Source organism: Salvelinus alpinus, chromosome 2 (genome assembly GCF_045679555.1).
Source record: "Salvelinus alpinus chromosome 2, SLU_Salpinus.1, whole genome shotgun sequence".
In the NCBI taxonomy this organism is placed as follows: domain Eukaryota; kingdom Metazoa; phylum Chordata; class Actinopteri; order Salmoniformes; family Salmonidae; genus Salvelinus; species Salvelinus alpinus.
In genome coordinates, this window is record NC_092087.1 from 58877581 (window position 1) to 58903558 (window position 25978).

At 43.1% G+C, this 25978-nt stretch overlaps 1 protein-coding gene across 2 annotated transcripts in view; it reads right to left on the reverse strand.

Moving 5' to 3' along the window:
- Positions 1-7954: 7954 nt before the first annotated feature.
- Positions 7955-25978, reverse strand: part of LOC139565805 (vesicle-associated membrane protein-associated protein B-like) — a 33349-nt gene continuing 15325 nt past the window's right edge. For both annotated transcript variants that reach the window (XM_071386398.1, XM_071386389.1), the window contains 4 exons: positions 14124-14227; positions 12859-12939; positions 11750-11932; positions 7955-11185 (listed from right to left, as the gene is read on the reverse strand). In XM_071386398.1, the coding sequence (XP_071242499.1) occupies positions 11030-11185; positions 11750-11932; positions 12859-12939; positions 14124-14227 (524 nt within the window). In that variant the 3' untranslated portion in view covers positions 7955-11029. The remainder of the gene's footprint in view (positions 11186-11749; positions 11933-12858; positions 12940-14123; positions 14228-25978) is intronic.

A 25978-nucleotide genomic window follows, 5' to 3' on the forward strand; every position in this document is an offset into this window, starting at 1 on the left:
AAAACAGCAGGTCTGGGACAGGTAGCACGTCCGGTGGACAGGTCAGGGTTCCATAACCACAGGCAGAACAGTTGAAACTGGAACAGCAGCAAGGCCAGGTGGACTGGGGACAGCAAGGAGTCATCATGCCCGGTAGTCCTGACGCATGGTCCTAGGGCTCAGGTCCTCCGAGAGAGAGAAAGAAAGAGAGAAGGAGAGAATTAGAGAGAGCATACTTAAATTCACACAGGACACTGGATAAGACAGGAGAAGTACTTCAGATATAACCAACTGACCCTAGCCCCCCGACACATAAACTACTGCAGCATAAATACTGGAGGCTGAGACAGGAGGGGTCAGGAGACACTGTGGCCCCATCCGATGATACCCCCGGACAGGGCCAAACAGGAAGGATATAACCCCACCCACTTTGCCAAAGCACAGCCCCCGCACCACTAGAGGGATATCTTCAACCACCAACTTACAATCCTGAGACAAGGCCGAGAATAGCCCACAAAGATCTCCACCACGGCACAAACCAAGGGGGGGCGCCAACCCAGACAGGAAGATCACGTCAGTAACTCAACCCACTCAAGTGACGCACCCCTCCTAGGGATGGCATGAAAGAGCACCAGTAAGCCAGTGACTCAGCCCCTGTAATAGGGTTAGAGGCAGAGAATCCCAGTGGAGAGAGGGGAACCGGCCAGGCAGAGACAGCAAGGGCGGTTCGTTGCTCCAGAGCCTTTCCGTTCACCTTCACACTCCTGGGCCAGACTACACTCAATCATATGACCTACTGAAGAGATAAGTCTTCAGTCTTATATCATGATACATTAATGCCAAACTTTCAAAAGAAAAAAAGAGTTGGCTGTGAAATTAATAATTAGTCATAAATAATGATTGTGAAATGAATCATAATCATTATTAATCATGTTTAATGTTCATATCATATTCAATTATTAATCCTTAAGATAAGATAGCCACCTCAGTACTACAGTAAAGGTGGGATTCTTCCATTAAAGAAGCTTTCCAAACAATGGTCCAAGTTTGACTGCCCAGTTACTGGATAGGAGTGCTGCTATTTGAGAACTAACTGTCATATGGCTCACATATTAGGCATTGCTATGCATCTCCAACTTTTGGCGCTTAACTCAGAGTAAAACACAGAGCAATATCTATTTTGATGCATTTGATTAGAATGCTCACAGTTAAGCCAGCCTATAACACAATGTACCCTCCTCAGCAGAAGTGGGAAATTGTGTAACTGCAGAGAGAATGAAGGACCATGTTGAGGATGAATTAAGACACTTCCTGTTTCCACAGGAAGCTGAACCTCAATACAGGGCATCCCCATAAGGTCACGATTGGTTGTTTGCAAGGACGGTTAGCTAGCTCAATCGCAGTCAACAGGTTATGTGAGGGCTGTTGGTAATGCTTGTCTATGAAAGAAAAGCCTTGTTCTCTGTGGGACCAAGTTTTCACTGTGAAGAGTCAAATTCACATGGTCAGATGTAGGCTTGTGTTCATTGGGAGGGTCTGTTGAACAATCCCATGGGTGAATTTTGTTTCTAGCCTCAACCTTTCTGCGGTTGTCACTCAAAAGCACATAACAGGCTTCAAGTGAGGTCTACCCTTCAGCCATGTAGTGGGGGGAAGGGTACATTTATTAATTGTTAATTGGATTAAGGTTAGAGTTATGTCTAGGGTTGAAGCCATAATCCTAGCTTCATGTCCACATTCCAGCTCAATGCTAAACCTAGCCTCAACCCTAACCCTAGCTTCATATCAACTCCAAGCTCATTCCTAACTCTAACCACGACCCTAACCTTAACCTTCGCTTCATCTCCACATCTTGGTTCAACCCTTCTGCCGATGTCACTCAAAATAACATTAACTCTAGGTCAGGCTTCAAGTTAGGCCTACCTTTCTGCCATGTAGTGGGGGGATGGGTACATTAATTAATTGTTAATTGGATTAAGGTTAGGGTTGAGGCCCTAACCCTAACTTCATGTCCACTCCCAGCTCAACCCTAACCGTAACTATAGCTTCATGTCCACATCCCAGCTCAACCCGAAACCTAGTCTCTAGCTTCATGTCCACTCCCAGCTCAACCCAAAACCTAGCCCCAACCCTAGTTTCATATCAACTCCTGGCTCAACCCTTACCCTCACTTCATCTCAACATCTTGGCTTAACCCTAACCATAACACTAAATTCTTGTCCTAACTCCAAAATCAGAGCCAAGATGTGGAGGGTTCGGGTTATGGCTAGAGTTGAGCTTGGATGTGGACATGAAGCTAGGGTTATTTCTAGGGTTGAGTTTAGAGTTTGTATGTCTGTGAGTTTATATGTTTGTCGGTCTGTGTCTGCCTGCCTGTCTGTGGATGTCTTTCTGTCTGAGTTCATATGTCTGTCTGTCGAGAGATAGGACAGAGAAAGAGGCAGAAGATAGAATAGAGAGAATGTCTGTGATTCCTTTCTCTATTGGCTCCCGAGCGGCGCAGCGGTCTAAGGCACTGCATCTCAGTGCTTGAGGCGTCACTACAGACACCCTGGTTCGATTCCAAACTGTATCACAACCGGCCGTGATTGGGAGTCCCATAGGGCGCGGCACACAATTGGCCCAGTGTTGTCTGGGTATGGCTGATATAGATCGCCATTGTAAATAAGAATATGTTCTTAACTGACTTGCCTACAGTAGTTAAAAAGGTTAAATATATAAAACAAAAAATGCTTCCACATTGTGATGCTAATCTTCCCCCATTGAATGCAATGTATTCACTTAGGCATCAACCCTGTGACACTTACATTTTCCCATTGACTGCAATGTATTGACAACAGTGACATCTTTTCCTATTGACATAAGCAACAACACTGTGATACTCATCTTCCACCCATTGAATGCAATGTACTCACTTAGGCATCAACCCTGTGACACTCATCTTTTCTGAAAATGAACATTGACAGTCAGAGGCCGGGTGCTCTACAATCATCCTACTTCCAACTATTGACAGGGATAATTGACAGGCATTTTTTATTTGTCAGTATGAATGAATGGAGGAAATTAGTGGGTCCTGCCTTGATGAATATATTAGCTATAGTCTTAAATTATTACTTGGAATAAACTGATAGTTAAAGCACTCATTGTCCGGGAATGACATGCTAGCTAGTATCTGCACCTGCTAGCTAGTATCTGCACCTGCTAGCTAGCAGCATATCTACTTGTTGTAACTAGTTTGCTAGGTAGCTATCTAGCTACATTACTAAGGTTTCTGCGTTCGAAATTGGGAGTAAATTTATAGCTTGCATTGATGGTATCATGTTTCTATAACTAGATAGATTCCAAAAAAAATCTTTACTTGACAGCATTTTAATCGGACAGAGATCTCTCTCGAGCTGTCACCAGCTGTCTACTAAGTTACCTTAGTTACGGATAACGTGATTAGCAGAGATGGATAGTACATAGTTTTTGATTGGTTCACAGTTTACTATGCGATGTTTGCATGTCCAGCTAGCGAACATAAAAGTACGTTTTTTTTTTTACCTTTCAAGAATTGACATTGTCAACAAACGTAAATGTTCAGAAGAAATACATGCAAAAAACAGCTCCTTCCTCAACAGAGATCAATCATCTTGAAAACTAAAGCAGATAGCTTGCTACAGCCCACCGCCTATTAGACTGCCTGAATGAGAAAGACTATGCACTATAGAGAATGCACTATGTTCCTATTCATTTAACTATGGGTCAGACGAACTCTAAATAATTGTTTGCAAAAGTTCCTCTCCGAACTTAATGACCTGACGCTGAAAGTCTTCAAGACAACAAGTTGAACTGTAAAATGTAGTCTCACTATTCGCCTCTATCCATAGGATTTATAGATACTGTGACGATTATCATTTTGGTTGGTAGTTGACCTGTCCATTTATATTATTGTTAAATCATCATTGGAATAATAAAATAGGAAGACTGTAGCTGTTCTGTGAAAGAACGGACAAAAGATTGTAGCTGGCTCCGCTGGTGCAAAAAAGATGCATATAAGGTACTTCCAAAGGCAACATACTGTTCTGATTAACTCCTGTCAGAATAGTGATGGTGGCTGCTAGCCCCATGAGGTAATCTTTCGGGGTTGAGCAAGTGTACTCCAGTCTTGGATTGAGAATCTAACGAAAAACCGAGAGAGGGAGGGATAGAGAAAAGATGACTGGCATTTATCAGAAAACGAATGTGCAGGATCTGTCATTAAATGGACTCTAAAGCCTCCTAAATCCATGTTCCACCACTGGGCCAATAACAACAAATGGATCCACCCTGGTTGTGTACGGGTTTGGCTGGGTGGAGGGTGGTGATGTTTGAGGAAGGGCAGGAGGGGGGAACGAACGCTTTTTCATCAATCTGTTTGCGGTTTCTGTTGCACGTCATAAAAACTGAGCGGCAGGCAAGGTCAAATTACGGGCCAACCTGTTTGCAATCAGGCATCATTAAACATAAATTATTTAAAAAATAATATATTTTTTAACAGATCCCCATTTGGTGAAATAGCGGCGCCCCGAATGCTTCCAGGTACATGTGTCATTGTGTCCAATGTTGGCTGCAGAGTTTGTTGAGCGGCCTGTTCGTTGAGAGGTTGATTTAGGATGAAAGCTTAGCAAAACCAGAACTCCATTGTGATGCCATTGTAACTGTCAAACTGATGCGCAATGCCATCTAAAAATGTGTTCAGACATTCAATTATCTGGAGAGCTTCACCAACTGTGGGAAAGTTTGGATTCTGAAGTGGGGTCTCAGATAAGTCTCATACTTTCTGCATTACTACAGGAAAAGAATGCTCCTTAAAATAAGTGGAAAAAAGACAAGCAAAACAATGCTGAGAGAGGTTTTCTTTCAGCGAAACAGGGTTTCCAAACCTCAACCATTTCAGTGGGTTTGTCTTACTAATGCCCTCGTAAGAGAATACTTCATCCTGTCTTTTGATTGTAGACTACTGAGAAAAATGTGCACCAAGGGCCAACATACTGAAATTGTTTTTGGAGCATCTCACCTCATATTCATTATGGTTGGCAGCCTTTAATCCTCTATATGCAGCAGAGCCCATACATTAACCCTTACAACAAAGCCAAAGTAGTGAAAAGCTTTACGTCACTGTTTGCACCAATGACTTCCATAGGCTTCCTCTCTCACTCTATAGGCTTCCTCTCTCACACTTTCAAGCTCTGTTAAGAAAATCCAATTATTTTTGTGCGTATATGAGCTACAGCTGTCCCATAAAAATAACATCAGCTGTATGTTAGCTTCTCTGGCTCGGAGAATGCATTGCTATTATAAAATGTAAACTCCTTTCCTCTTTGAAACAAATGAAGAAAGTGCAGTGTTCGACCACAGAGCTGCTGCACTTGGCGTACTCTACTCGTCTCATTGGTTGCCAGGAGCAGGGTCCTGTATATCATGACCTAATGTTCATCTGGAAAAATTGAGAAATCCTCAGCAAGTTACTCTCAACAAATCTATTAGGTCCCACTAGTCAACAGCCAGTACTGTTGTCTCCGATTGAGAAACAAGATCAACCTTTGTGGATTGAAGGACCCCCAAAATAGCAATCTATTGTGAGGGCTCTGTTGCTGTTAACGTTACTGGACAAATCTTCAGCACAAAGAACTTAACATGGTCTTTACTTGACCATATTTACAGGTTGAAATGGGTTGTATGTATGCAATCGGTTTCTTCGTCAGGCAAAATATTTCTGCTTTGAGGGCCGTTCAAAATGTTCAGGGTTAAGCTTACAGGTCTGCAAGGAAAACCAAATAAAAGCTGAACATATGCTAGTTTATTTGTTGCTCAAGCTGTTGGAAGGAGGATTATTTTCCCCATGAGCTTGAGCAAAAGTTAAACAATAGTCTGTTCTTTGCCAACACTAATTATGGCATACAGTTAACACCAAGAAACTTATTTGATGGGGATTAAGTGTACTTGATGCAGAGTTGAATGCAGTGTACTTGGACAGTAATGTTTTATATGTTTTCCAACTTAGAAACACAGCCATACATCCATTTTATAGCACACACCTCAATGAGTACCAGATTAATTGAAATACAGTGGTGGGAGAGACAGTGAGTCAGTTTACATGCACATGAATCATTCGATATTATACCGATGATGGCAATAGTCATGTAAACACTAGTCTGATTTTCTTAATTGGTGAGGTCAAAATCAAAGTAAGAATAACACCTGGTTTTCTGAGCAATCTTTTGAATTATTAAGACATGTAAATGGCTTAATCGGAGTTCCAGCGTTGCATTTGATCTGTGCATGTGCCAGTACCGGTAGCGTAAGCCTCCTTATGGGCGAGCGAAGTGAGTTTTGAAACATTTTAAGTATGCATCTTAGAAATAGTTTTCGCATACAAACTTTACATGTCCAAACTCAGAATCATATAGGCTTCGCAAAAAAAACATAAGTAGAAAGTTTAATTTCATTGCCGATTTTCAGCTATTATTTCATCAGGTAGCCAGATTTCAGATGTATCCATATAAACAGGATTATTAGTGAATTGGTTGTTCTTGCAAAGCATGTAAACATTTTAAACAAACTTATCATAAATCTGACTATCCATGTAATCTTACGCAGTGTTGTTGGAGAAGTCACAACCCTCGAGGGGGAGGATAACCATTAAACTGGAGAACAAGTGGATACAGTCCTGATCTGCAACACACCTCATTGTCTCATCCTACAGAGGATACATTTTCTTGGAGGACAGTTACATCTATATAAACTTAATCTTTCTTGTTTGAATATAAATAAATATAAATTGAGTCAGCTAGCTACCTAGAGTTTTGCTTATGGGTTTCGACATTAGCACAACCTAATTTAGGATTGAGATAATTCAGGCCTAAAAGGCAATTTAGCCATAGACGGGCACTTTCTGGGACCCACTCCGTCAGTCTGCAGGCATTCAAATAGCCATGCTGTACACTGCAACGTACCCAATCAAGGGCCAAAACTCAAACACAGAACATCTGTGGTTTACCTGTGGTTACGGTGGGTAAAAACCGTCTGTAGTGTTTCATCCACCAGACTAGCATAAGGTCTGTGAGGACAATTATTGGAAACCATCCATTTCCTCCTAAATCGCTATGACAAGTATTCTGGTGTAAATTCCTCCTTTAAGTGTATATAAACATTTCAATGGAAAATTGTCACGTCAACCCAGTGTCAATGCTAAGGGGTATTTCCGATTCCCGCTTTCAGGTGCATCGCATGCGGTCGATTGTCATTATCACAGTTGAGAACATTCCTTTGTGATTTTTCTTGGAAATTACACAATTCCCAAGCTGAATCGAAACACTTAAGGGGTAATTTCCACAACGGTGTCTCCAGATGTACCTAGGCTCCACCAACTTAAACTCCACAGTTGCTACGGACTCCAGGTGCACCTCAGAGGTCGTCCTGAGAGCACACTTCACTGAACTCATGCTTAACTACCGAAACCTCAAGTGCTGACAGAAAGTTTGCAGGGTGTTAAAGATACAATATAATATGAATAAAATGACTTCTTATTCAACACTACACTTTAAAGGCCAAGTGGTCATTAATTACCAGAAGGAAACCTTATTTTCAAAGTAAAAAATAAATGAACTGCAGCCAAATGAAGCAAAAATGAACAAGCTCACTAATGTAGCCATAGATATCATTGGTGATGTATTGGCTGTGAGGGGAATGCTAATTTCAGATGCTGACATTTCCCCCTCTCAAATATTTAAGAAGTTATTTGACTGGGAAAGTGGTGTCTTCCAACTGTCTTCCTTCGGACACAGTGATGAGCTTGACACCAAACACCAGAAACATTTGAACTTTGACAACCTAATGTGTTAGCTAGATGAAACCTGTCAACAGGGCTGTATTGTACTCATCTTTCTCAGTCAGATGGAGTATGGGCCGGACGGCTCGTTGAACAAAGTGGAAATAATTTCACACAATTTGGTAGAGGGTTTATTCATTGAATTTATTAAGATGCTACATAGTCCAACAAGGTTGGTTTTTATACACCATAGACTACTTGACTAGGAATATGCATTTTTCTTAGATATTTATATACATACAAAACAGTTGCCTGACTGTTTACATCGATCACGGTGATGGTCAGATACTCCAGGACAGGTCAATTGTAGTGTTTCCACAACTCCTGGGATGGTAGCTCAGCTCTAGCCTGGCTAACGCTTGATTCACGTGACTATACAGCGAGCTGTGACTCACGGTCAGGAAGACTTAGCTCAGGCCTGTGCTGCCCTCGCCCTAAGCAGCAAGTTATCCTTCACTCCGCTCACACGTAGACAGATACAGTAGGTTACACTCTCGCTTTCCTCAACTCTATACCTCCATCTGCAAGTTATCCATTCTTTAATCCATAATAGGCAACAGTGAGATGAAATAAATTGAGTGTATGACATGAATCCTGTTAAGGACAAAACGTTTAAATAGTAAAGAATGGTCCCTTCAGGATATAGCTTTTGTGTGCTTTCATTTTTTTTTTTGTGTGAGTTAAATGCAGTGAGTTGGCTAACTAACAAAACAGTTACATTGATAGATACAGGGAAAAAGCATTCTTGAGAATATAGTGCATTCAAATTAACATAACTTCAGTGTAGTGATGGGTATAACAGTTCAATGAGAAACAAATAAACAAGCATCAAAACCTATTGATGATGACTGTAGTGGGGCTGATGAAGACAATGACCATGTAGTTGGATAAGTGTTCTTTAAGAGTTAAGTGGACTGTCACAGCACGGTGAACAGACAGCATAAACCATTCAAATGATGACTCACATACATTTGCCTGACAAGATCAACAAATGTATGGCTTGGAGAAGGAAAAAACCTGACAAAACAAAAAAGCAGGAACAGACCTATTTCCCTGACATACGACACAGGCCTAAATCTGACAGCAGTATTGCACATTACTTTTGGGTTAGACCTCACCAAAACTCATTCACTTCTACATGCACCGTTTCTCCCGTTTCGTCACTTCCTTCCTGCCATAGAATAACTTACCAATAGCGGTCACAAGGCAAAAGGCTTACATCCAGTAACCCAGTCCCAACCGACCCGGAGTTCATTTAGCTGCGTTATTTTTTAAATAATGCCTCAATCCCTACAAAAAAAAAACAATTTTCAAATCATAAAAACACTACAAAAAAAACAATAATAATAATAATAATAATAATCTGAAGATTGAGTTGTGCAAACCTATAGCTGAAAAGAAACATCACAATGATAAAAGCAATTCAATTAAATAAAAAATGTCCCAAAAATGTAATACTCTTTTATGGACGCATGCAATCAAGAATCTACTGCCAACCTGGGTATTTGCAATCAAAGGGGAGGGGTAATGTTCTCACTTGAACAAACATAAGGGGGAGGCGGCGGGGGTTTGCTGTATCGATTAAGGGTATTCCCCAATCGCCGGTCTATACAAAGCCTCTGTTTGGAGGAGTCAGTTTGGTTGACAATAGCCCTGTGCGTATTGGTTTACAAGGATCCCCATTAGCTTTTGCCAAAGCAGCAGCTATTCTTCTTTGCCAGAAGCCGAGGGCATACTCAGTGTAAAGAATCAATAGTAACCCTCTAGTAAAGTGATGCAAGGTGCGCAGCACTCTTTTTGGCTCACCTCCTGTAGAAAATGATTGACAGAGATGCTTCAGAAATAGGTGGGGTTACCTACTTTCTGAAGCATCTCTGTCAATCATTTTCTACAGGAGGTGAGCCAAAAAGAGTGCTGCGCACCTTGCATCACTTTACTAGAGGGTTACTATCGATTCTTTACACAGAGTATGCCCACGGCCTCTTGGAAAAATAAACAATATGTGAAAACGACATTCACACAACGCAAACTGACTCAACTGCACCCACCGGTGTTTAGAAAATCATTTGCTTTGAATTACTATCAATAGCTAGGTTTCCATCCAATTGGCGACAGATAATCATGCAAATATTCTAAAATCGGCATTAAAAAAAATGATGCACATTTTCCCACCAGAGATGTGTTTCCATCAAATTGACAGATAAAAGGCTGTGCGTGATGACATAGGGCACATAAAAATAACTTTTGCAGTTAAATTCCCCATGTACCGAATATACTGTACATATACATATTTTTTTATAGGTTTCCATCGCATTTTCAAATCTACTGATGGTTTTGTCACAAAAACTGTTGCGTTACATAGCCTAGCGAATGTGCCCACTCTGGTCTTGGCACGTGCAGTCTAGCCAAAATCTTGCAGATACAGTGTGAGTATAGCTTACTACATGATGAGATTATTATGGACAAAAGAGCAAGATTCTTTTTGTCATACGGCAGCCAAGCATCGATGATCATGTCACCAGAATAAGACCCCCTCTATTTATTGGAAAGGAGCATCAAGCTCATCACCGTGCACTTTCACCACCCTGTGAAGTTCATCATAACTTATTTCATCTGTAGCCTAATAAACTGAATGCTTTCCCGAGTCATAGTCGGAGGACCACATACTAGATCATCGCGTGACTCCCAAGTTTACTTCGAAATGATGGTTATTATATCAATATTTGTGCATAAAGGCATTTCCACCACCTTTTCACTGACACAAAAAGATCCCACCTTGTCTAGTGTATTTTGGTTTGTCGACATTTGGAAAGTTTACCGACACATTTGCTGTTTCCATCCGGCTTGTCGTGACATTTATCCAACGTACTTTACTTGCATAAAAAAAGTTGGATGGAAACCTGGTTAATGATCTGCATTTTTCTTCCTCCTTCTCGTCATCTTGTATTGGTGGTGCAAGTATTTGGGAGGAAGGCCAGAATGATTATGTAATGATCAGTTGCTTTTTTAACTCTCGTTGGTTTGTTCATAACATGATGGATTTTTTTTTGTATCTCCTTTTTTTATTAGTACATAAATGAACGATTTCAAAACTACCCCATTGATATAGCATTTCTGAATACCAAAAATCCCAAATCCGTCGTTTGTTTCAATCCCCCGAAAGCATGCGGTTGGCCGTCTCTCGCTTGCCACTCGCTCTTACAAGACCAACTTGCCGATGATGACTCCGACCACGAAGAAGAGCACGATGAGGGCCACCGTGCGCAGGCTCAGCCCCTCCTCTTTCACCATGGAGTGGGAGGAGTGCTGGGAGGACATCACGTTGCTCTTCCTCATCCGCAGGCCATCGTCTTCCTGGAAGGGGGGGGACAGAGAGAGAGGAGAAAGAGATAGGAAGAGAGTGAGGGGGAGAGAGGGACAGATATGGGGAGGGGGGGTAGAGGTAGATATGGAGAAAGAGAAAAAATATAGAAAGAGAGAAAGAGGGTGGGGAATGACCATCATTATTATCCTCATCCTAAATCGTCACCAAAGCCCCTTTGGACTCCGCCAAGCGCCAGCTTTTAACACACTTCATTTCCCAACAGCGGGTGGGGGGGGCTCTGTTAGTTTAATCTGGGCCCTGGGGCGGGAGCTGCCAAGAGCCATTCCGCCTCTGGCACTACTTAAAAGGGGAGGTGGCGGGCGCCGGGAAGTGGGCTGGTTCTGAGTCAGACTCGTCGCCTTTCCTCTTTAAAGAGGCAATCTGGGATTGATTCATACATTTTTTACTCTTAAATTATTGATACATAGCCATTGATTGAGTCATTGCATCCATATCCCTGTCAGTGAATTTGATAGTGGTTACTTATCCAGCCCCATCCCAAATGGCACCCTTTTCCCTACAAAGGGGGGCATTTGGGACGCAGAATAACTTACCCTGATCTGTTTATTCTCTTCCCGTAGCCGCTGTGCCTCCATCTGCAACCTCTTACACTCCTCCATGATCTTCTTCACCTCGCCATCGTCCAGGGTGGAGCTCATGGACTTCATGGACAGTGTGGATGACTCCGACTTGAGCAGGTTGGACGACATCATCTTGTTGGCGTCCAAGTCATGGTGCTGTGGGTGGAGGGGTAGGAGGGTTTAAGTTTATTTGAACATCTCAGTACATATGCAGAAACATACTTAAAATGTGATGTCATACAATTGGGAATCAATATGGAGAAGGTGAATGTTACAAACTGCATTTGGTAACTTCTTCAGCTGCAGGCCCGGCTGGTAGTGATTGCAGTCATGACGTACACACGCACACAGGGAGGCAGGTGCGCACAGAGGGATCACGCACGCACGGGCGCCCGCCCACACACACACACACACACACACACCCAATCCTACGCTGTGCAATCCCCCAATCCACCCGGGGAGCTTCCAAAAACAGATACATGGCTGGGAGCAGCAACGTTGTGCCACATAGTTTGGAGTGAAAATGGAAACCAGCTTTTGTATCTCGCTGTTCATAATTCACCAACCAAAAAAAACAGCCCAAGCACATTTTCCCCTTCATTTTGTTTATGGGGATTATATTTTCTGCTCATCCCGGGAGGAAATTATCTCCTAAGAGCCGAGTGTGGTTTGCTGAGTAATCAGAACAATAATAAACTGTGTGTGACAAGTGAGAGTGGATCAGGGAACTATGGCTGGGGCTTGGCAAGGGGAGCTCTGCCTCTTCTCCACGGCACATTGTCCCGATGACAGGCCGACAGGGATTTTCTCCACTTGACTAAATCACCAGTTGTACAGGCGTGTAATGGCTGAGATGGAGAGAAAAATAAGTGTGTGTGAGAGGCGGAAGAGGAAAGAGAGGATGACAGAAGGAGATGAGAACAGAGAGGAGCACTTGAAAGAGGGAAGGAGAAAAGAGGGGGAAGCAATAAAGAGAAAGACCGAGGTAGGGAGATAGGTAGACAAAGAGAGACAAGTGCATATAGAAAAACTGCAAGAGAGAAGAAGACGGAGAGGGCGAGGTGAGAGACTATGGAACCCACCGTTTTCTCATTCTCTGCTGGAAGCTCAAAGACACACCTCAGCTTGGAGTCCATCAGCTCCTCTGGCTTTGCCTCCTTCCACTGCAGACAGACATGGTGGAGAGAGACAGAGATAAAATGGGGGTTAGAGTAGGGAGAGGTACAGCTGGGCCTGAGGTCGTGCCTGAAAAATCATCTCCCCGTCTACACCAACTGCCATATCCACGGGCCACAAAGAAGAGAAACATGGAGGGAAAGAGAGACCACAGCCAAGACTTGTCAGCAACGGCAAGGGAAACCACACTGGACAGTGGTTTACCGGCAGTGAGATGTGTTTCCCATTGTCCTCCTCCACTTGTGTGAAGTGTTTATCTAACCTTTCTGTTCTGTCACAATCAAGAGGGCTTGGCAAAAGCGTCGGCTTGATTTCAGGCTCGGCGGTGTCTAGTTTCTCACCATTCCTATGTGTGTTCCTGTGTGTGTTTCTTAATCGCAATATGAAACCAAATTCTCAAGAGTCCTGTCACTGCAGAGAAAGCCCACAAGAGATTGATTAGGCCTACTACTGCATGCAAACGAGACTGAAAGACAAACAGACAGATATTGTGTGAGAGAACAAGACCACACACAAAGCGGTGACAGTGGATATTGCATGCACTGTTTGTATGGTTTCTAGCTAGTTCTGGCCAAATTAAACTAGTTCAGACAGGACAAACCGTTTGGTAAGGGAGAGGAATGGTTAAAATTTAAAAAAAATCTCACTTAAAGGGAATGTTTCCAGGCTGTGGGCCTAGGGTCACGGATCCGCTATCCCTTCTTTGTCCTTATCTTCCTCAGGGTGTGACCTTAGGGCCTAGGCTGATAACTGGGTTCTATGGGATGCAAAGCATGTGTGTGTGTGTGTGTGTGTGTGTGTGTGTGTGTGTGTGTGTGTGTGTGTGTGTGTGTGTGTGTGTGTGTGTGTCAGGTATGCACAATATATCAGTGATATTGGTATCACCAGATTATTGTCAGGTATGCACGATATATTCTTTATATCAGTATCGGCAGATAATGATCAGGTATGCATGATATATCAGCCATAAGAGCATATGTGGTCAGGTAAATATCTTTTATTATTATCAGCCCAGATTTTCATATTGGTGCATCTCTTCTCTAGTATGTGTATGTGTGTGTGTGTGTGTGTGTGTGTGTGTGTGTGTGTGTGTGTGTGTGTGTGTGTGTGTGTGTGTGTGTGTGTGTGTGTGTGTGTGTGTGTGTGAGGACGGGTGATGGGACACACTCACCACTCCCTCCATGTCCGTCATTTCGGGGGGAGCCAACATGGACTGCACCATGAACTTGTGTTTGCTTTTCTCGTTGGGATCGTAGTCGAAAGGCTGCAGCATCACTGGAATACAGGGCACAGCAGAAAGAAACAAATACATTAACAGAATTGTGTTCATTAGGTACCAAATGGAAGAAAACAGACAAACAGGGATGGACTGCCTGGACCTATCCATTAAACACATATTTTGTTTAGAATTTTAAAATGTTTTCCTATGGTGTGCCCTAATGAACACAACCTTCTGTAGGTCTATGAGAAATCGGGCAACAGAACGTCACTTTAGCTGACTAATGCGCATGTATGGAGCAATTTCAGTGCCAAAAGAAATTGTATTTCAATTCCATAATTTTCATTTGTATTAGGATATTGAATTTGTAATGCACAAATTGAATTCATAAATGTTGCATAGTTTTAAAATGCAATTGAATATATTGAAATTCCATATTTATATATTCACTTTCAATATTGTATTGTCTGTGTATCAAGTTTACAAACGATAATTCTAAAACACTGACGGTCGGCGCCATTTAAGATGAGGGATTTTTAAAATTATTTCTAATACAGCAAATTGGATGACTATCATTCATATTCAATCCACCCAGCTCAATGTAATGTCGATAGGTTACATGATACTTGATACTCTAATTTGCCCTATACACATCATTAGGTTGCTACAATCTAGCCTACAAATGAAAGTTTATAAAACAGCTCGAGAGACAAAAATTGGAGTAATCAAGGTGACAGACAATGACACATTCAATACCGCCTTGCACACTATTGCCTGCATCTAGCTGATCTGGGGTGTAATCATTAGTCCAAACAGTTGCAAAAACTAAAACATTTCCCCCCCCTTTTTTTTTTCTTCTATTCAACAAATTCAGGTAGGTTCCTCAACGTTTGCTTCCGTTGACGAAACGTTTTGCAACAGAATCGGCGGAATGAATACAATTCTGATCACTCGCACACAATTCACTTTCATAAGAGCCACATACAGCATCATCACTTTTGCTCTTTGTATAATTCCTTCCCGCATCTACACGATCTCCTCCTCTCACTTTTTCTCTTCACTTGTGGACTTCAGTGCACAACACAACAGCTGTCTGTGACCAGGAACAAAAACCTCTCCAAGCCAAACTTTCATTCCATAACTGCTACACAGCCTACATTATTTTCACCAGTTTTTTTTGTTCCGTTCCACTGTTCCGACCAGCAAAATAAAGTTCTGAACCGGTTTGAACCCCAAAAAAGTAACAATTTACATCGTTCCGTTCCGTTCCTTTTTAAAACTCTTAAATATACAGTATTATTTTTAATTTAGCTCGACATTCAATTACTTCACCAATCAGTGCAGATCGAGCAGCTTGCTATGGAGCAGGCAAGCTTTTAACATACATTGGACAGACGAGTGTAGAGTGCGACTGAAATTTTGGGGGGAGAGCGAGAGAGGGTGGAGGACACTTGGCTTGAAGTGCAGGGGATGTTGCTGTTATGACAGCATCATCTGAATTAGGCCCACATAATTATACCAACAGAGGAGCGGCTTCTATGAATTAACTTTGAATGTCTGAACTTCAGAAAGTTGGGTTAACGTTGGACCAGCTAGCTAGCTAACAAGCTTGTGTGTGCAGAGCAGCACCAGAATAAAAATAAAAACACGTCTTACCTTTTTGTAGTTAATAAATCCATTGTGAGACATGATAACTATAGTATCTTTAACTAGCATTGAAAAGGTTAATCCATTATTTTCCAATTAAAAATCTCTCCCTAATTTCTGAATCGTGCTTGTAACGTCAGTAGGCTACTAGACTATGCTTCCGAGGGGGAGAGGCAGGTTGCCTACACACACACAGGCACAGATTTTTAGGCAGTGAGGCAGACACTGGAATACGTTTCTGAGTGACAGAGAGGGCCTTTGCATAGGCACTTTGTTGCATTTTTTTGTGGGACTGGAAAAAACAGTTCATGTTTAAAATAATGGTTCTGATTCTGTTCCTTGAAAATGTTTGTTATTTCCTGTTTTTTGGTTCTGTTCCCTGATCCGGTTCCAACCCCTGGTTGTCACCATATTAACGTTATAGTCAACAAACTAGAACTAACGCGTTAGTGAACCCACAATCCAATCCCTGTACAGCAAGCAGTTTAGCAGTTACACCGGCGGGTCCCGATGGCAATAAATAAATAAAACTGAAAGCTTACAATAACTTGGAAGAGTTGCAGAGTTGGATAGCCTTTGCCAGTTTAACAAATAGCATTCTTCTCTGTTTGAGTCAGGTTGTTGAATATTAAATGACCTGCATTAACTACGTGAAAGGTAAAATAAGAAAAAAAATCTAACGAAATACAGCTAGCTCTCTCTCTCTCTGCTGCTTCCCTTTAATTAGTTAAACTGTGGTCTTTCTCTCTCTTCGAGTCAACTACTCACCACACGTTATGCACTGCAGTGCTAGCTAGCTGTAGCTTATGTTTTCAGTACTAGATTCATTCTCTGATCCTTTGATTGGATGGACTAGATGTCAGTTCATACTGCAAGAGCTCTGATAGACTTCCGTAGGACGTCATCCAACCTATGGAAGGGGGTGAGAACTGAGCCTCTTAGGTTTTGTATTGAAGTCAATGTACCCAAAGGAGGACAGAAAATAGCTGTCCTGCGGCTACACCATGGTGCTACTCTAGAGAGTGCTGTTGAGGCTACTATAGACCATTGCAAAACAGTGTATTTTAGTCAGTTATTTGGTGATATGAATATACAGTTGAAGTCGGAAGTTTACATACACCTTTGCCAAATACATTTAACCTGTCTAGGACTACCCCTCGCCAACAGCCAATAAAATTGCAGGGCGCCAAATACAAAACAGAAGTCTCATAAATCTAATTTCTCAAACATACAAGTATTAGGCACCATTTTAAAGATACATTTCCTGTTAATCCAGCCACAGTGTCTGATTTCAAAAATGCTTTACAGCGAAAGCTCCACAAACGATTATGTTAGGTCACAGATAAACCCAGCCATTTTTCCCGCCAAAGAGAGGAGTCACAAAAAGCACAAATAAAGATAAAATGAATCACTAACCTTTGATGATCTTCATCAGATGACACTCATAGGACTTCATGTTACAGAATACATGTATGTTTTGTTCGGTAAAGTTCATATTTATATCCAAAAATCGTATTTTACATTGGCGTGTTAGATTCAGTAGTTCCAAAACATGCAGTGATATTGCAGAGCCACATGAATTCACAGAAATACTCATAATAAATGTTGATGAAAATACAGCTATTACACATGAAACTTTAAAAGTAGTGCAATATAAAAGGGAATAGGGTGCCATTTTGGACACAACATGTTCGTGTTACCATGACTGCAAAACATTGATGGATGTACAGAACACCCCCCTGGGAGCAATTTTTCTAACAGGTTAGTTGTTTTTCATTGTAACGTTACATATTGGCCTAACAAAAAACAGGTTTGAGTCTGAATATTCTTTAAACCATCGTCTCGTCACATCCTTCAATGGAGTGTTATTTGATGTCATTCCAATGACCAAAATATATTTTCAAGCTCCTTCAATGATTTACAATGATCGCTTCCTTAGGTCGGCGTCTCAACTGCTCTTGCAGAGAATAAAATGGGTATTGATGGGTAAATCTTTTTCTCCTATTCATTACTCTTTTAAGAGAAGCGTGTTCGGATTCAAAGGGCTGCGCATTTAACATCAATGCAGACTGTGTGCGTGATTTCGGGGGGGGATAACTTTCATTAAAAACAAATGACCTCTTAATTTCAAAGTCAGTGCTCGCGCTTTCAGATGTGACTATTAGCACGGGTCTGGTATATATGGCACATGCAATTCTTCCCGAAGTATGAAAAACCTCAAGCGAGTTCAATATCGCAAACCAGAAACAGATAGAGCGTCCTGTTGCAGTCAGCCCCAATTTGCGCCGCCATCCACCTTGGGTTCAAAGGAACAATATTTGAGAACGGAGGGAAGGAAAGCGTGCAAATTCATTGAGGTGCATTGAATAACCTAAAACAAGTCCCAACTGTCAAATAAGATTTTTAAAAACTCACTCTTTGAACTACAGAATTAAACCGGTCCTGACAGAGCTCCTTTTAATCCTGTGCTATATGAATATCTTCATACGGGGGCCAACATTCAGAGAGGTTAATTGTAGCCAACGTACTGTAGTAAAACATTACATTCTCATTTGCTAGTTTTCCCTGACTGGTTGTTGATTAAATGGAGCCATTAGAAGAGGGAGAGGAAGTTAGAAGTACTTTCCTTCCCTCCCTGTAATTAATTGGGTCCCTGGAGACCCCAGTAAACTACAGTAGTAATTATTCATCTCAACCTCAAAATCTCCCAAGCAGTCTGCTAGTGGATCCATTCACAATGGAAAGACAGAGGATGTCTACTACGGGTGTAACGGTACACATATTAGTACTGAACTGTTTGGTATGGGGATCTTGGCCTATAGGCTATGCCTCGAGTAAATCGGAGCTGGAAAAAAACTAACTAACAATTTCAGGCCATTCCGTTAAAACAACTACAGCCTATACGCATGTTGTAATCATTTATCGCCCTCCAGGTTCCCTTGGAGAGTTCATCAATGAGCTTGACGCCCTGATAAGTTCCTTTCCTGAGGATGGCTCACCTCTCACAGTTCTGGGTGACTTTAACCTCCCCACGTCTACCTTTGACTCATTCCTCTCTGCCTCCTTCTTTCCACTCCTCTCCTCTTTTGACCTCACCCTCTCACCTTCCCCCCCTACTCACAAGGCAGGCAATACGCTTGACCTCATCTTTACTAGATGCTGTTCTTCCACTAATCTCATTGCAACTCCCCTCCAAGTCTCCGACCACTACCTTGTATCCTTTTCCCTCTCGCTCTCATCCAACACTTCCCACACTGCCCCTACTCGGATGGTATCGCGCCGTCCCAACCTTCGCTCTCTCTCCCCCGCTACTCTCTCCTCTTCCATCCTATCATCTCTTCCCTCTGCTCAAACCTTCTCCAACCTATCTCCTGATTCTGCCTCCTCAACCCTCCTCTCCTCCCTTTCTGCATCCTTTGACTCTCTATGTCCCCTATCCTCCAGGCCGGCTCGGTCCTCCCCTCCTGCTCCGTGGCTCGACGACTCATTGCGAGCTCACAGAACAGGGCTCCGGGCAGCCGAGCGGAAATGGAGGAAAACTCGCCTCCCTGCGGACCTGGCATCCTTTCACTCCCTCCTCTCTACATTCTCCTCTTCTGTCTCTGCTGCTAAAGCCAATTTCTACCACTCTAAATTCCAAGCATCTGCCTCTAACCCTAGGAAGCTCTTTGCCACCTTCTCCTCCCTCCTGAATCCTCCTCCCCCTCCTCCCCCTCCTCCCCCCTCCTCCCTCTCTGCTGATGACTTCGTCAACCATTTTGAAAAGAAGGTCGACGACATCCGATCCTCGTTTGCTAAGTCAAACGACACCGCTGGTTCTGCTCACACTGCCCTACCCTGTGCTTTGTCCTCTTTCTCCCCTCTCTCTCCAGATGAAATCTCGCGTCTTGTGACGGCCGGCCGCCCAACAACCTGCCCGCTTGACCCTATCCCCTCCTCTCTTCTCCAGACCATTTCCGGAGACCTTCTCCCTTACCTCACCTCGCTCATCAACTCATCCTTGACCGCTGGCTACGTCCCTTCCGTCTTCAAGAGAGCGAGAGTTGCACCCCTTCTGAAAAAACCTACACTCGATCCCTCCGATGTCAACAACTACAGACCAGTATCCCTTCTTTCTTTTCTCTCCAAAACTCTTGAACGTGCCGTCCTTGGCCAGCTCTCCTGCTATCTCTCTCAGAATGACCTTCTTGATCCAAATCAGTCAGGTTTCAAGACTAGTCATTCAACTGAGACTGCTCTTCTCTGTGTCACGGAGGCGCTCCGCACTGCTAAAGCTAACTCTCTCTCCTCTGCTCTCATCCTTCTAGACCTATCGGCTGCCTTTGATACTGTGAACCATCAGATCCTCCTCTCCACCCTCTCCGAGCTGGGCATCTCCGGCGCGGCCCACGCTTGGATTGCAGGTCGCTCCTACCAGGTGGCGTGGCGAGAATCTGTCTCCGCACCACGTGCTCTCACCACTGGTGTCCCCCAGGGCTCTGTTCTAGGCCCTCTCCTATTCTCGCTATACACCAAGTCACTTGGCTCTGTCATATCCTCACATGGTCTCTCCTATCATTGCTATGCAGACGACACACAATTAATCTTCTCCTTTCCCCCCTCTGATAACCAGGTGGTGAATCGCATCTCTGCATGTCTGGCAGACATATCAGTGTGGATGACGGATCACCACCTCAAGCTGAACCTCGGCAAGACGGAGCTGCTCTTCCTCCCGGGGAAGGACTGCCCGTTCCATGATCTCGCCATCATGGTTGACAACTCCATTGTGTCCTCCTCCCAGAGTGCTAAGAACCTTGGCGTGATCCTGGACAACACCCTGTCGTTCTCAACTAACATCAAGGCGGTGACCCGTTCCTGTAGGTTCATGCTCTACAACATTCGCAGAGTACGACCCTGCCTCACGCAGGAAGCGGCGCAGGTCCTAATCCAGGCACTTGTCATCTCCCGTCTGGATTACTGCAACTCGCTGTTGGCTGGGCTCCCTGCCTGTGCCATTAAACCCCTACAACTCATCCAGAACGCCGCAGCCCGTCTGGTGTTCAACTTTCCCAAGTTCTCTCACGTCACCCCGCTCCTCCGCTCTCTCCACTGGCTTCCAGTTGAAGCTCGCATCCGCTACAAGACCATGGTGCTTGCCTACGGAGCTGTGAGGGGAACGGCACCTCCGTACCTTCAGGCTCTGATCAGGCCCTACACCCAAACAAGGGCACTGCGTTCATCCACCTCTGGCCTGCTCGCCTCCCTACCTCTGAGGAAGTACAGTTCCCGCTCAGCCCAGTCAAAACTGTTCGCTGCTCTGGCACCCCAATGGTGGAACAAACTCCCTCACGACGCCAGGTCAGCGGAGTCAATCACCACCTTCCGGAGACACCTGAAACCCCACCTCTTTAAGGAATACCTAGGATAGGATAAAGTAATCCTTCTAACCCCCCCCCCCCCCTTAAAAGAGTTAGATGCACTATTGTAAAGTGGTTGTTCCACTGGATATCATAAGGTGAATGCACCAATTTGTAAGTCGCTCTGGATAAGAGCGTCTGCTAAATGACTTAAATGTAAATGTTGTAATCAAAATTCAAAATCTTAATTGGCGCATTGCAAACTGCTTTTGTGAGGCGGAGCCAGGAACTAGTTCTGTACGATGGCGAGTGGTGGGGTCGACAAACCAGGAGGATTCTCTCCATCGTTGTTTAAATCTCCAGTTTAGGCAAATTTTGGCTTCCCAGTAGATTACAACAGTGATGGACAGAGAGAGTATGTCGCCACTGCTCAACGAGAACATGTTGACACATTTACGCCGACATCACCCCAGTATTCCTACCACCGGAGCAAGACAGAACTTTGTCTTCCCTCTGCATTCAAGCTTCCTTCGCAGCTGATTCTGACCGGGCCAAAGATATTACAAGAGCGATAGGTATGTTTATAGCCACGGATATGCGCCCATTCTCAGTGGTCAAGAATAATAGGGATTTTCAGCACCTCATGAATTGCTCGAGCCACGTTACGAACTTCACCATCTCACACCCATTTCAGCAAACAGATAGTACCCTCTCTATATAAGCAAGCTAAAGCTGAAGTTGTCAATGAATTGGCCAATGCACTCTGTGTTGAGCTTATTACATATGGATGGACCTCCAGGTATGGCTAGGCGGAATACCGTATTTTACTATATTCTGGTATTGATGCATGGACCGGTTTGGCTTTTTACTTTACCTTCTATAACGGTATTTCAGAGTTTGGTTTGTTAAATGTGATAGGCAACTCGCCTAAAAGTGTTCCGTACACATTTTGCATAACCACAGTATTCAAACAAGGCTGCAATGAAAACCAATGGGACTCTAGCGACTGTGTAGGCATCAAAATCCAGGTTGTAAGCTACTATTTAGTCTCAAATAAATAATGAAACATGTTCAATTTGGTTTAAACAATGCAAAAACAGTGTTGGAGAAGAAAGTAAAAGTGCAATGTGAGTCATGTAAGAAAGCTAACGTTTAAGTTCCTTGCTCAGAACATGAGAACATATGAAAGCTGGTGGTTCCTCTTAACATGAGTCTTAAATATTCCCAGTTAAGAAGTTTTAGGTTGTAGTTACGGGAATTATAGGACTATTTCTCTCAATACCATTTTGTATTTCATATACCTTTGAGTATTGGATGTTCTTATAAGCACTATAGTATTGCCAGCCTAATCTCGGGAGTTGATAGGCTTGAAGTCATAAACAGCGCTGTGCTTCAAACATTGCGAAGAGCTGCTGACAAACGCAGGAAAGTGCTGTTTGAATGAATGCTTACGAGCCTGATGCTGCCTACCACCACTCAGTCAAACTGCTCTATCAAATCATAGACTTAATTATAATATAGTAAACACACAGAAATATGAGCCTTAGGTCATTAATATGGTCAAATCCGGACACTATCATTTCGAAAACAAAACGTTTATTCTTTCAGTGAAATACAGAACCGTTCCATATTTTATCGAACGGGTGGCATCCATAAGTCTAAATATTGCTGTTACATTGCACAACCTTCAATGTTATGTCATAATTATGTAAAATTCTGGCAAATTAATTATGGTCTTTGTTAGGAAGAAATGGTCTTCACACAGTTCGCAACGAGCCAGGCAGCCCAAACTGCTGCATATACCCTGACTCTACTTGCACAGAAAGCAAGAGAAGTGACACAATTTCGCAGTCTACTCGTGGAGTGCAATGTAATCAGCCATAATCGGCGTCCAAAAATGCCGATTACCGATTATGAAAACTTGAAATCGTCCCTGCCGATTAATCGGTCGACCTCTATTACAAATAAAAACAGATACCTTATTTACATAAGTATCCAGACCCTTTGCTATGAGACTGAAAATTGAGCTCAGGTGCATCCTGTTTCCATTGATCATCCTTGATGTTTCTACAACTTGGAGTCCACCTGTGGTAAATTCAATTGATTGTACATGATTTGGAAAGGCACACACCGGTCTATATAAGGTCCCACAGTTGACAGTGCATGTCAGAGCAAAAACCAAGCCATGAGGTCGAAGGAATTGTCGGTAGAGCTCAAAGACAGGATTTTGTCGAGGCACAGATCTGGGGAAGGGTACCAAAACATGTCTGGGCAAACTGAGCAATCAGGCCTTGGTCAGGGAAGTGACCAAGAACCCGATGGTCACCCTGACAGAGCTCCAGAGTTCCTCTGTGGAGATGGGAGAACCTTCCAGAAGGACAACCATCTCTGCAGCACACCACCAATCAGGCCTTTATCGTAGAGTGGCCAGACAGAAGCCACTCCTCAGTAAGGCACATGAGAGCTCGCTTGGAGTTTGCCAAAAAAAAACTAAAGACTCTCCGACCATGAGAAACAAGATTCTCATGGTCGGAGATTGAACTCAAGATTGAACTCTTTAGCCTGAATGCCAGGTGTCACATAAGGAGGAAACCTGGTACCATCTCTACGGTGAAGCATGGTGGTGGCAGCATCATGCTGTGGTGATGTTTTTCAGCAGCATGGACTTGGAGACTAGTCAGGATCGAGGCAAAGATGAACGGAGCAAAGTGCAGAGAGACCCTTGATGAATACCTGCTCTAGAGCGCTCAGGACCTCAGACTGAGGTAAAGGTTCATCATCCAACAGGATAACAACCCTAACCACACAGCCAAGACAAAGCAGGAGTAGCTTCGGGACAAGTCTCTGAATATCCTTGAGTGGCCCAGCCAGAGCCCGAATACGATCGAACATCTCTGTAGAGACCTGAAATAGCTGTGCAGCAACACTCCCCATTCAACCTGACAGAGCTTGGAGGATCTGCAGAGAAGAATGGGAGAAACTCCCCAAATACAGGTGTGCCAAGCTTGTAGCGTCACACCCAAGAAGACTCAAGGTCGTAATAGCTCCCAAAGGTGCTTCAACAAAGTACTGAGTCAAGGGTCTGAATACTTATGTAATTGTGATATCAGTTGTTTTTTACAAATTTGCTAAGATTTTCTAAAAACCTGGTTTTTGCTTTGTCATTTTGGGGTATTGTGTGTAGATTGATGGGGGAAAAAACAATTTAATCAGTTTTAAAATAAGGCTGTAACCTAATAAAATGTGGAAAAAGTCAAGGGGTCTGAATACTTCCCGAAGGCACTGTATGATGTGTGTAGAATACTTTTTTGAAAGTTGTACTGATTATGATGAGCTTCTGTTCAGCTTTTTGCCAGCTATGTGTGGCGCCATGTTTGTTGACATCATACAATGAGTTGAGGGATGGTTTACTCATCTTTCGCGTAAACGTCCGGAAGTGAATGAAAGAAAGTGCATGATGGTAGACGACACACTCCGTTCAACATGCATACTGCAAACAGACCAAACTCATCTTGTCTCATCTTATCTTTGGTTGAGCCAAAACTACCCATCGTTGGATTATTTTAGATTTTTAGATAACGTTTCAGTCAACGCTGACTGTTGTGTCAATCGAAACTGGACGTTCTAAATAAGCATTCTAATCCATGTTAGTAATTGGGAAAGGGAACGTTGTGTACCACTGTGAGTTGTACAACTGAATGCATTCAACTGAAATGTCTTCCACATTTAACCCAACCCCTCTGAATCAGAGAGGTGCGTGGGGCTGCCATAATTGACATCCACGTCTTCGGCGCCCGGATCACACTGGTTTGAGCGTACGCTGCAGGCACCACTGTAGAATGATCACACCCATGTGTTGGTATGCGTCAAAAGGTTAACAAACTTGTATGGCATCTGTAAATACTAATACAATTGTTAAATTACGAGCCTAGTTGGTTTAGCCACAGAAAAAGTGAGAAACCTTCCCGCTAGCCATGATTGGCTAAGATAATGAGTGGGCTGGACATGCCGAGAGATGAGTTTGGATTGCTCTGCCATATAGCACGCTTCTGTCTATTTGAGCTGGTCAGTATGTCTAGGTAATCATGTCTAATGTGGCTTTTTAAAAATGTGTTGCGTAATAAAACTGCATAAGCCTAATGTCAAGTTAAAGTGTACTGTTAGCTAGCTAATGTTAGCTGGCTGGCTCGCTAGCTAACGTTAAGTGTATGCTCTCCACTTTCTGGAGGACCGAGTTTTGAAATCAGTGGAATTCGAGTATGATAACTAAGGAGATGGAGAAAACACCCGTCTCCGGATTACATCTCCAAACTAAGGGTAACCATGGCACCCGACAGGAGACGTGTCCATCCATTATGTTTACGGGTAGCTACATTAAGATAGTACACGTTTCAAACGACAGAAAGTGGTTTCATTTCAAGTTAGTGTACTGTTAGCTAGCTGACACGCTAGCTAACATTACGTGTATGCTCTTATTATTCGTATCTCAGAGCCATTTGCTTGACTAGTTATAGCCTAATGTTATCTTGCTGACATTGAACCTGGTTGGTTAGCTGTAGAATCTACCTGTAGATTCATGCAGGGTAGTAACATCATGAGTTGAGATTATGGTTAATTGTTTAGCTAGCTAACTATATATGTCTTAACAAGACTCCACTATGCAAGTATCCATTTCAATAGAATTCACTCTGGCTATCAACAGTTGATGCAGTGACATTTACCAGCTAGTACGTCTATTTCAGACCACAGGTAAGATAGTCTAGCTAGCAACATTTTCAGATATTACACGTTTCTAATTTTGCCAAAGTATTTTCATTTCAAGTT